Source organism: Limulus polyphemus, unplaced genomic scaffold (genome assembly GCF_000517525.1).
Source record: "Limulus polyphemus unplaced genomic scaffold, Limulus_polyphemus-2.1.2 Scaffold11465, whole genome shotgun sequence".
NCBI classification, from domain to species: Eukaryota; Metazoa; Arthropoda; class Merostomata; order Xiphosura; family Limulidae; genus Limulus; species Limulus polyphemus.
Window position 1 is genome coordinate 1,752 of NW_013677075.1, and position 12,395 is coordinate 14,146.

The 12,395-nt window shown below is 30.9% G+C and overlaps 1 protein-coding gene across 1 annotated transcript; it reads right to left on the reverse strand.

The window, feature by feature from the left end:
- Nucleotides 1-285: 285 nt before the first annotated feature.
- LOC106476752 (cuticle collagen dpy-7-like) lies at nt 286-12,389 on the reverse strand (the record flags this gene model as incomplete). The annotated part of the gene is made up of 13 exons (XM_013937384.2): nt 12,358-12,389; nt 12,203-12,259; nt 11,312-11,365; nt 10,792-10,845; nt 9,216-9,269; nt 8,866-8,919; nt 8,456-8,509; nt 6,667-6,720; nt 6,276-6,329; nt 5,006-5,059; nt 2,783-2,836; nt 2,328-2,372; nt 286-339 (listed from the first exon to the last, which is right to left on the reverse strand). Coding segments are annotated over exons 6-13 (372 nt in total), but the record flags the coding sequence as incomplete, so codon positions are not given.
- Nucleotides 12,390-12,395: the final 6 nt, after the last annotated feature.

Here is a 12,395-nt window from a genome sequence, read left to right on the forward strand (position 1 = left end):
CCCAGTTATCTTGTTTTATCACCAAAGTAAGTTTTATATTTTTTTGTGACTACCAAATTATAAAATAGATACAGAATTTAAATTTGCTTAGTTACTAAAAACTAATTCAACTAATTATTGTTCTAAGCCTTCTCAAAATGAGAAACCCCTTATTTCGAATATAGTGTCACAGTTAAATTTATTTGTTTTAATTATGTATGACACTATACTAACAAGAAGGGATTTCTCACTTTGAGGAAGTTACCGTACACTCTTTTTAACATAGTGTTAAAATGCAGGACGTACAGATAGTCCATCTGGTCCCCTTGGTCCAGTGTCACCCTTGCTTCCCTTAGGACCCTACATGTACGTGTATAAAAAAAAAAGAAGTTACATGAAAATTAGCATGACTATATAAATCTTTAAACTAATGAACATTATTTATCAGAAAGCATTCAATAACTTTTATAAACTTTTGTTAAAGTAAACATTGTTTGGAATATAGCATTGGTTTAAATAATATGAAAAGAAAAGCAAACATATCTTTAAATCTATTAATACAGTTTTTCTTTGAGATTTTACAGAATACAATTATCCGATCATGTTTTATATGCAAAGCTCATCTATAGATAAAAGTATGTACAGTTCATTATCTTTGTTTTTCAGAGGCTGAAATTTAGTCCTGTATCAAAGGAAATAAAATCACCCAATTTGAAACGTTTCTTCCTAATCCAAGTACTTTCAAAAAATATTCAAATATTTAACTATTAAATTCCACAAAGTTTGTAAATGAAATATTAAAACTGCCCATAAGAGCATTTTTTTAATTTAATGAACCTTATCGAATATATTACAAAGTTAAAGGTTTCTTCACATTTTATATTAGATATACTTTATACTGATGTTGAAAACCTGCCTATCTACAAAATCTCAAACTTCATTCTTTAAATTCATTATACAAAAGGAATGACTTATTATTTGTTATGACTTATTTTACAGTGGGAAAAAAATAACTGGTTTCATTGGCTTGACTTTCTTTTACAGACATTCATATTGTTGACAAATGTTAACATTTTACTTACCTGAAAATGTATTTCACATAGATACTCACCTCTCCACAGAACTGAAAGCTATTATTTTGCACTACTGCTGAAAAGGTTTTTGCACATGTGCCAATTCTTGAGAAAAATGCTCATGTTGTGAAGATTGGAGAATGGCAACCAGAAAGAGGAGATGAAAACCAGAGGCAGATGAAAGTACAATGTGGTATAAGTAAGGTGTCAAGGGTCATACACATTCCCACCTGCAACATCTCATCCAATGGACATTGATTATTAGAGGCAAGAGAAGCTGTGAGATGATGAACTTGACGGTAGGTGACAGGAATAAGATGAAAGGCATCAACCATAGATGAATGAAATAATAGCTTTCAGTTCCATGGGAAGATGAGTAGCATTTCTAAATGGTAAATTGTTGAAATGAAATTTGAAAAGATGTAAAAATTATTAGTTTAGAAAAAATAATATAGAGTTCAACTAGTAGCATGAAAAACGTTTGACGAGTAAAGTAGTATCTTATATAGAAACAAGGTATCTGAGTAATGAAGTAACAACAGTAAAAACATGCAAGGGCTAGTATCTTCTATGTAATAACATATCTCATAGGATGGAGTAATGATGTCAAAACAAGTATTAAATAACATTTTATATAGAAAGAACATAACTAAGATGAAGTGAGTGACGTACTTGCTAGTATTCCCTATACTGAGTAGACTGAGTAAATGTGGAACTAACTAGTATATTCTACAGTAAGATCTTATCTGAGTAGATTGAGTAAATAAGATATTAGCTAGTATCTTATACAGTAAGATCTTATCTGAGTAGATTGAGTAAATGAGATAGCTAGTATCTTGTATAGTAAGATCTTATCTGAGTAGATTGAGTAAATGAGATAGCTAGTATCTTGTATAGTAAGATCTTATCTGAGTAGATTGAGTGAATGAGATATTAACTAGTATCTTATACAGTAAGATCCTATCTGAGTAGATTGAGTGAATGAGATATTAGCTAGTATCTTGTACAGTAGGATCCTATCTGAGTAGATTGAGTGAATGAGATATTAGCTAGTATCTTATACAGTAAGATCCTATCTGAGTAGACTGAGTAAATGAGATATTAACTAGTATCTTGTACAGTAAGGTCCTATCTGAGTAGATTGAATGAATGAGATAGCTAGTATCTTATACAGTAATATCTTATCTGAGTAGATTGAATGAATGAGATAGCTAGTATCTTATACAGTAATATCTTATCTGAGTAGATTGAGTGAATGTACAAGGTCTCTCTTACCGGAGCACCTTCATTTCCTTCAACACCAGGTGGTCCTGGAGGACCCTGAAAATATTACAATAAGATCTATACAATAAGCTTTAATTCTTTCCTATAGTATTCTATTTTGCAATATTTTTTCGATATACTTGTTAGTTGATGAAACTGATTTCTTTTGTCAGATTTCTCATTATTTACTGTCTAATAATTTTTATTACACTAACACATAAGTACATTAATAACACTATGTGTGGTAAGTTTTAAGCTTGCTGCATAAAGAAGAGATTTTTTTATGTGATAAAAGCTTTTCTTATGATAAAACAGACAAATTTCTAAAGGAATCATCCAATCTTTTTTTGTTTCTTGTTCAAGACAATTAGAGTCTTTCTTTCTAGGTCCTAAAAACACAATAAATATGAAACTCTTACACCCTAGCATAGATAATTCTGTTAAGTTTATTTTATTATAATGTTTACCAGAAGTCCAGGTGGACCACTTGGACCTGCTGGACCTGAAAGTCCTGGTTCTCCCTACATAAGAATAAAGAATGTATTTAAAGTTATGTTTATATATATCAATTACTAGCTAATTTAATGTTAAGTTTCTTGTATTGTGGACAATTTTTAGCAAATAATTAACAAATGTAATCTTAATAATTTAATTTAAGATTATTTTATGCATACAGTGACATAGTTCAGTCTTTATTTATTTCTTATTTTAATATCATTATGAAATATCTAATAGAACATTTCTGGCTTATTAATTCAAAAACATCCAGTAATGACTAATTTAAGCTTGGTGATATCATAATGTAAAAATATTTTCTTTATATCAGTTGTCTAACTGTTTAATTATTAATTCAAAAACATCCAGTAATGGCTAATTTAAGCTTGGTGATATCATAATGTAAAAATATTTTCTTTATATCAGTTGTCTAACTGTTTAATTATATATATTCAAAAACATCCAGTAATGGCTAATTTAAGCTTGGTGATATCATAATGTAAAAATATTTTCTTTATATCAGTTGTCTAACTTTTTAAAGAATGATAAAATATAAAATAGTAGATTATATATTAGCTATCTGAGATACTGCTGAGTAGTTATTCAATAATTCAGAGTTATTAGAACTTTTTGAGCCCTTGTTATTTTAATTCTTGACAACTAAGGCTTGTTACAACTTTTCTGAAACATTGTTACTTTAATTAAATGTTAACAACTAAGGCTTGTTACAACTTTTCTGAAACATTGTTACTTTTATTAAATGTTAACAACTAAGGCTTGTTACAACTTTTCTGAAACATTGTTACTTTTATTAAATGTTAACAACTAAGGCTTGTTACAACTTTTCTGAAACATTGTTATTACTTTAATTAAATGTTAACAACTAAGGCTTGTTACAAATCTTATTAATGTTGTATTAACAGTTGATAGTAGTTAAAGTTTCTGTGATATACTAATGTATCAATCTTTACTAACTAAGTGTAGTTAGAGTTTCTGTGATATACTACTGTATCAACCAAAAATAGGTGAAAGTAGCTAGTAGCTCATCATGTCATTATTATACATGTCACTAAGTGATGTTATGCTCTAACTGATGACTGTGTATCTTGACAATAGCCTCGTTGCATTATTTTCATTACAAAAAAGTTCTTAGTTTGACTGTCACGTCCAAAGCACACCACTCCTCTATGACTACTTTCCATAATCCATCTAATGTTTCAACAGTTCTATGACATAGAAATCCATAGATGTTGCATACGTTATCTTGTCAGTATGTCTTCTTGTGAAATATCATGTATATCTGTTTCATTTTCCAGCTGCTTGAGATATACAACAGTTGAATGAGAGGAAAGACTGAATGTCTGATCTTGGTGAACCCATACCCTGCTGGACTTATTATTAGATGGAGATCCTTCTTGATCATGTTGCCTGAGATATGTGGATGACTTTTTACACTGATTGTGTTTATGGATTCTTGTCTATTAGGAGACATTACTTTCATTACTGTGGTTGGGGTATGACTTTTTCCAGGTGTTTCTGGATGAGCCTGGTTCCACAAACCAATCTATATATGCCTTTGCTATTAAATACAAATGATATCCTCACCTTGGAAATTCTAAATCCCTAATCTAAACTTGAATGAAACTAAATGAAAGGGCTTTTACATGCCCTTCCTAAGAGCAAATAATTTTCTGTGACATCACACTACCTATGAAATGCCAAACAATGTAAGATTGTAGTTCTGATACATTCTATTCTACTTCAAGTTTATATCAGTTATTAATGTCACATGGCTTGCTAACTTGTATATTCAAAACCATTTTACTATAATAAAGGTAATCTTCCTCCTTGTAAGTCTTGCAGCGTTGCTTACGTTGTAAATAGTAAAACTGTTTAAACTCACATTTCAAAGTTACAATTAACTACTCTATTTAGCTCAAGCTTCACTAATTCACAGATTAACTAAGCTCTTCTGATAAACAAAATGAATGAAATAGGTGGTTTGAGAAAGGTATAGTTACAAGTTCAACTCTTACACGTAATTTCCAATCTATAAATAGTTTAAATTTGTCGAGTAAAAAACTTACAAGTCCACTACAGAGTAAATTTTCATGGATAGCTACAATATATCCATAAAACATTTAAAAGAAATGTATATGTCTGCTTTTAATCAATATAAACATTTAAGAACTCACCTTCTTCCCATCAACACCAGGTTCGCCAGGTGGTCCAGGTGGCCCTATTGGACCCTATTATAATTGTGGAAGAAAAGTTTATCTGCATGATATAAATACTGTTGTACACACAGAAAAATAATACCTCATATACTTAGATGAGAAATTAGTTCCTTATACGAATGAGTGGATTTCATATCTGTATGTATATATATATATATAAATGGCTTATGCTACAAGTAGGGAGAAGAGATGGTAGAAATACACAACAGTGAATGATAAAAATACAGAATACTGAAAGATACACAAACAGAACAGTGAATTATCCACAACAATATGCTTAGTTACAACAGTAGTAATACACATGATCAGTTACTTGAGTTGTATATTCATATTCTCATTAGAGGGTCTGGAAACAGTGTGTCATACCATCAAAAATCAAGTGCCAGTTATATCAAGCCGTGGTACTGAGCTCCCAACTATATTCAGCGGAGACTTATACACTTTATCATTATCATATTAATAGACTGTCTAGCATACAACTCGGACACCTCAGAGTGATCCTGAATATATCTTAGGAAGACTGAATCACTAATGAGAAGGTCTTGAAGCATGCCAATATGCCCTGCATAGAAGCTATGCTTCTTAAAAGACAACTGTGCCAGGCTGGTCATTTGGTGCATGTGCCAGAACATAGACTTCCAAAGACTTTACTTTATGGAGAACTTTCCTCTGGCCAGGAGCGGAGAGGTGGACCAAAGATGTAATAAAGCATAAGCTGATCACAGCTGACATATCTACTACCAATCGGGAGTCCCTAGACAACGATTGCGTCAAATGATGCAAATCCAATATAGATGGTTCAAAGGTTGTGCACCAAAAGTGGGTGAAGGTCTCACAGGATCGTCACTCTCGGAGACATTCCTTGCTTACAGTTCTTCACACAGTACAATTTGTAAAAAGTGATGTGCCAGCAAATTTGAACTCTGATTGCACAACACTGGAAGCACAGTCAACAATTCAAGCATTGATGGTTTATTCCCCCCCCCCCTTCTCTACGTCATCTTCGATTATCGAAGGACTGCTGCCGAAGATGACGCATGCATAAACACATTACATTGCTTTGTCCCATATTATTACAAATTTAGGAGTTATTACTAAAAATTGATAATTATCAATGACTTCTGACATTTAAGCAAGAATTTTTGTTTAGGATAAGTTATTCAGAGAAAACAAGTTATATACATACACACATGCTTAAATAATTAGCTTGTAGTAATTTCAGACTTACAGGATCACCAGCTCTGGCCACATCACCAGGTCTACCTGGTTCTCCTCGGTCTCCCTGAAGTAAAAATGATATTTTTATCACTCTCAAGACTGAGTTATAATATTAAATCAGAAATATTTCTTCCTGTTTATGGAAAAAAAAAACACATTAAAATATATATTTGAAATATTCACAGCTTTGGTTAACTTTATTGTGTAGCCAAGTACATTCCAAGTTTTGTACTAAAAGTTAATTGGAAACATACAACACAATTAAAAGTTTTCAGTATGAGTCAAAACTTCATTATCTTATTTTTAGCTGTACTTCCAAGTCAGTAATGATACTTTAGTATCAGTATTTAAAATACAGCTTCTAATACAGAACCATATTCTTTAATCATGTTGTCACTCACCTTCTCCCCTTTAGTTCCTGGTATTCCCGCTTTGCCCTGCTGACCTTGTACCCCCTGGTGAATAAAATTAATTATTTGATCATATTATCTAGTAATTTAGTTTTTATTATCATTACACAAAACTAAAAAACATCATCTTGACAGAAAAATTTATAAATATTAAATTTAGCTTACTATCGTTATAGGAAGGTTAATTTCTCCCCTCAAAATACGAGTACATCAGATGTTTTCAGTTTTTATTGGAGCTTTAATCAAGTATCTAAAATAAAAGCTGAAAATGAAATTTACCAAGTGTAGAATTTCTATTTCCAAGAAAGGAGTTTTAACAAGTAAACACTGCTTAACATGATATCAAAACATCTTAAACAAACACTGCTTAACATGATATCAAGACATCTTAAACAAACACTGCTTAACATGATATCAAAACATCTTAAACAAACACTGCTTAACATGATATCAATACATCTTAAACAAACACTGCTTAACATGATATCAAAACATCTTAAACAAACACTGCTTAACATGATATCAAAACATCTTAAACAAACACTGCTTAACATGATATCAAAACATTTGAGTGGAATTTTTAAGCTAGGTTAAAAATGAATGTGTACTAATAATCCTTTCATGTTGATCAGTGTTTATTTGTTTAAGATGTATTGATATCATGTTAAGCAGTGTTTGTTTAAGATGTATTGATATCATGTTAAGCAGTATTTGTTTAAGATGTTTTGATATCATGTTAATCAGTGTTTGTTTAAGATGTATTGATATCATGTTAAGCAGTGTTTGTTTAAGATGTTTTGATATCATATTAATCAGTGTTTGTTTAAGAGGAATCATTATATAAGAATTAGAAACTTAACTGATATTTCTTAACAACAAAATATTAGACCTACAGTATACCCAAGACTAAACAATATAATTCAACACTCAGATGATACAATATTATTAACAGCCACATATGAAATAACAATGAAACTCAACATTTAGATGTTAGAACATTGTTAACAGCCACATCTGAAATAACAATGAAACTCAACATTTAGATGTCACACCTACAATATGTTCTACTGTTAAATGTGAAAGAATAATGAAACAAATAAAAGAAAATTGTCAACATTTAGCAACAATAATAAAAATGCTGATTTTAGGCTTACAATACATTATAATTGTCATCAATAATATTAAACCATTCAGTGAGGTTTTTGCCTGTTTCTTTATAGTATTTTGTAATTTCAGGTTCTTCTTATAACACATAACATAAAATTTAAAGACAATAAGGACATATTGGTCCATCTAGGCTGTCCCATCCATTAAACTAAACTGAAGAAAATCATAACCGGCCATTATCATTCAAATATTTATCAAGTTTTTCCTTAAGCATCCTCAACCTTATGGTATCCATAGAAGATGACTCCACCCTGCCAAAAATGTATATTTGTGTCCCCTAGTCCTTAATCAGATCTCCTCTAACACTTCTTTTTCCACGAGAAAATTTACAATTTCAGAGAGAGAGTAGTTTTTTCTAATATCTCTTTGATCTTTTGGGATGGTTTTAATGGTCTGTAGGAGAGTCATAAAAGCTGGAGAAGGATGGAATTATTGTTTGATTCATAAGGAATGTAACCTGGTTCTGGATTTTAGAGAATTTTCTGTACAACTCTTAAGAATAATTAATAAATATATTTCTAAAATAAATATTGGGATGTTGTAAAATAGTGATGTTTTTTAAATTTAGCTCATAAAAAACAGTAACCTGTCGAAATTGTTTTCAAAGACTTACTGGCATTCCAATCAATCCTGGTTCTCCTCTTAAACCTTGTGGTCCTCTGAAGCCCTGAAATAAATAAAAAACTAGAAATGGCCAATGTATCTCATTGTAGTAAGAAGTAATGGTGAAGGTCAGTTATAATTAGACATACCTTTGTTTATTAAAGTATCTTCTAAGTGTGTTGTATGTTGATAGGAAAGTTTTATCAACAAATCAAAAATCCTATATAAAATAATACTCTATTACTTCTTTTTTGACATCTTCTGAGGAGATACTTGTAACTTTTTTTATTAACTGAAGGTTAAGACACTATTACTTATGGTCATAAAGGCCTCTTGTTAGAATGGTCACTTTTGCTAATCCATTCGTAACATACCATAATAGAAAGTATTGGTCCTAACTTAAACATTTTATATCCTTACCATGTCTCCTTTTATTCCTAGTTCTCCTTCTTCTCCTTTTTTACCTTTATCACCCTGTTAAATATAAATATTTGTTCATAAATTAACATTTGTATATTTAAGCTCAAAGTCATACAATGGGCTATCTGAGCTTTGTCCACCATGTGGAATCGACCCACAGATTTTTAACGAAAATTTTTAGTTACATTATTATAATTTTTTCAACCTAAGGTTTTTGTTGTCATTTTACGGATCTTTGCAATTTCAAACCAATTAAAACTTTCGAAAATATTATAAGGAAAACAAAATTTAAGTACTGTGATATAGTTTACTTTACCTGACACTAAGATAAATCTAAATTAGTCTCTTACTTTTTGCCCATCTTTTCCAGCTAGACCCCTCTCTCCTCTTTCTCCTTTCTCTCCCTTATAATAAAAACAAAACAGTATTTAGTTCTCACCTGTTAGATATGTTGGTTCAAACTGCTGTTGCTATGAAATGTTGTACATTTTAGTGAAAGTTATTACTCTAGTTTTTCATTAGTTATTATCATGTTTATACTTATGTCCTCTATCACTTAATTGAGCTTATTCTTGAGTCTGCTTATGCCAGCTTACACCCTATTAGGGTTAACAGAGTAATATTATTGACACATTGATGTAAAATGACTGACACCAAGTTGTGTTGAGGTTTTTGTTGCAATAGCTATAGTCTCATGGCTGTACGTAAATTGATGTGTCACTCTTTGTAAATAAGTTGATCAGATCTTTTGTTGTTAGCCAATAATCATCCCACATTAAATTGTAATCTCATCAGCTGTTGATCAGATGTTTTGTTGTTAGCCAATAATCATCCCACATTGAATTGTAATCTCATCATCTGTTGATCAGATCTTTTGTTGTTAGCCAATAATCATCCCACATTGAATTGTAATCTCATCACCTATTGATCAGATGTTTTGTTGTTAGCCAATAATCATCCCACATTAAATTGTAATCTCATCACCTGTTGATCAGATGTTTTGTTGTTAGCCAATAATCATCCCACATTAAATTGTAATCTCGTTATCTTATAGCAAATAAGAATATAAAATAAAAGAGAGATGAAGAATAATACGCTAGATGCTCAAAAAATAGAGAATAGACTGGATATGGTTTAAAACTCAAAGTTAATAGTTATAACTATTACAAGTATTATGATACAGATTTTTGTGTTCAGTTTTTGAAATTATATGTTTTTTCTTTGTATTTCTTTTTCATAAATGTTTGTGTTAAAGTTAGGTTGTTAAATTTGTAGTGTTAAATTATATCATTGACTTAAAAATTTAGATCTGTTGTTTTACAAGTTTGAGCATTTTTGAATTGTGAGTATATTATGTATTAGTTGTGAGATTAAATTAAAATAAATACTCAGTCTTGTTTATAATAGTTACAACATTTATTGTATATTTTAGTAGTCACGTTTATAGTGTATTAAGAATTCTTATCTTTAGTTATAGAAATAAATATAAGTCTGTCAAAGCTGTCTTTCATTAATTTGTTTGTTGAATTTTGTACAAAGCAACTATCTACACTAGCTGTCTCTAATTTTGAAGTATAGACTAGAGTGAATACAACTAGTTAGTACTACTCACCACCAACTCTTGAGCTATTTTTTACCAGTGAACATTATAATGCCCTCTGCTTACAGGGCAAGTAAATAGGAAATGATCCTGCAAACTGCAGGTTGCAAGCCAAGTGCACTAACCACCAGGCCAGGTTTATTTCATTAATAAAGACAAGTTTGGTACAAGATAATGTCAAAGTTATCTTTAGTGAAAACTATACAATTACTTCTTAATTGATTTAAGAATTGATATTTTTTATATTCCAGTTAGTACCCTTAGAAACATAAATTGAAACTATTCAACTCATGGATAATGTATTAACAAAACTACTGTAGTATCACCTTCCTTCCCGGGATTCCAGGTATACCCAAATCTCCTGATTCTCCTTTCTGTCCCTGCAAAATAAAGAAAGATCTACTTATATCAAAGGTATTGTAACTGAATTATTTACCATATATATAATAAAAAGGCTTTACTCTCTCTCTAGAATGTTATTATAAACAATTTATACTTTCTCTCCCACATTATGAACCAAATCAATTTGAAATAATTACATCTATAGTAGTTGCATAAAAGTGATTTTACTGAAATAATTAAATAATTTGACTAAGAACTTGTAAATTCACTGAATAGACTAATTTATGCCTACAATTAGTGTTATAATCAACATGTATTCCTATCATATGAAACTGATCAACTGCTATAAAATCATACTTAATTATTTGTCTGTCCATACATGACCTTCTCTTTCATAATCAGTAACACTTGCCTAACCTAATGTAGGTTTACCACACTTAGCCAACATCACTGGTCTTTACTCCATGGGAGACAACACTTCTAGTAGTCAATAAATTATTTTACCTGCACTCCAGGAAGTCCAGGTTCTCCAGGGTTTCCTGCAGATCCTTTAGGCCCCTGTGTAGAAAAGGTTATTAACCATGAATTTAATCCAGTCATTGTACAAGATTATACTATATAAATACATCACAGGAAATCTGTCTATGAATACCAAAATAAAAAATTAAAAGTAATGGAGAAAAAACAATAAACAGAGTTTTGCACTCAGTACTAATGGTAATAAATATCACTTAACCCTGAATTATGTACTGCTAAGCTTCTAAGAAAGTGACATGGAAAACACTGGGTTATCTTGGATAGTGTATTAGACTACTAAATATCATTTAACCCTGAATTATGTACTGCTAAGCTTCTAAGAAAGTGACATGGAAAACACTGGGTTATCTTGGATAGTGTATTAGACTACTAAATATCACTTAACCCTGAATTCTGTACTGCTAAGTTTCTATGTTCTGTGTTACTTTAATATCATTGTGACCTTTTTATCCTAATCAGATTATGTTTATAACCTAACCAGATGACCAATGGTTAGTAAACCACTATCCTAGTCCACTAATCACAGGTCATTAAACCACTGTCCTAACCTGATGATCAGAAGTTATTGAACCACTATTCTAAGCAGATTTCACAAAATGTTGTCACCAAGCTATACTAACTACATGATTGAAGGGGGGGGGGGGGTAACTACTTTGGTTTTCAGTAGTTTCTAATGAATGTGTTGTGAATACAAACTTAAAATGTTTTAGAATTAATCCTTTTCTAGTATACTACCAGTCATTTGTCTGCGTTTTGAGCCCACATATTTCAAGCTGATTCTCAGAAAAAAACTACAAGTATGGTAAATTTATAACCAAACAAGTTCATGGGTTGAAGAGTAGCAAACAAAATACATACAGGCACAATCGTTGTTTCAGAGTCAATTCCAGGAATTCCATCTTTTCCTGGGGGCCCCTTGAACAGAAAAAAACAAGAATTAATTACAAAATGATGAATGATGTTTACTTATCAAAGAACTACACAAAAGTCTACTACTAAGTGCTAGAACTTACGGGTGGTCCTTGTGGTCCAACTGGTCCAGAAAATCCTT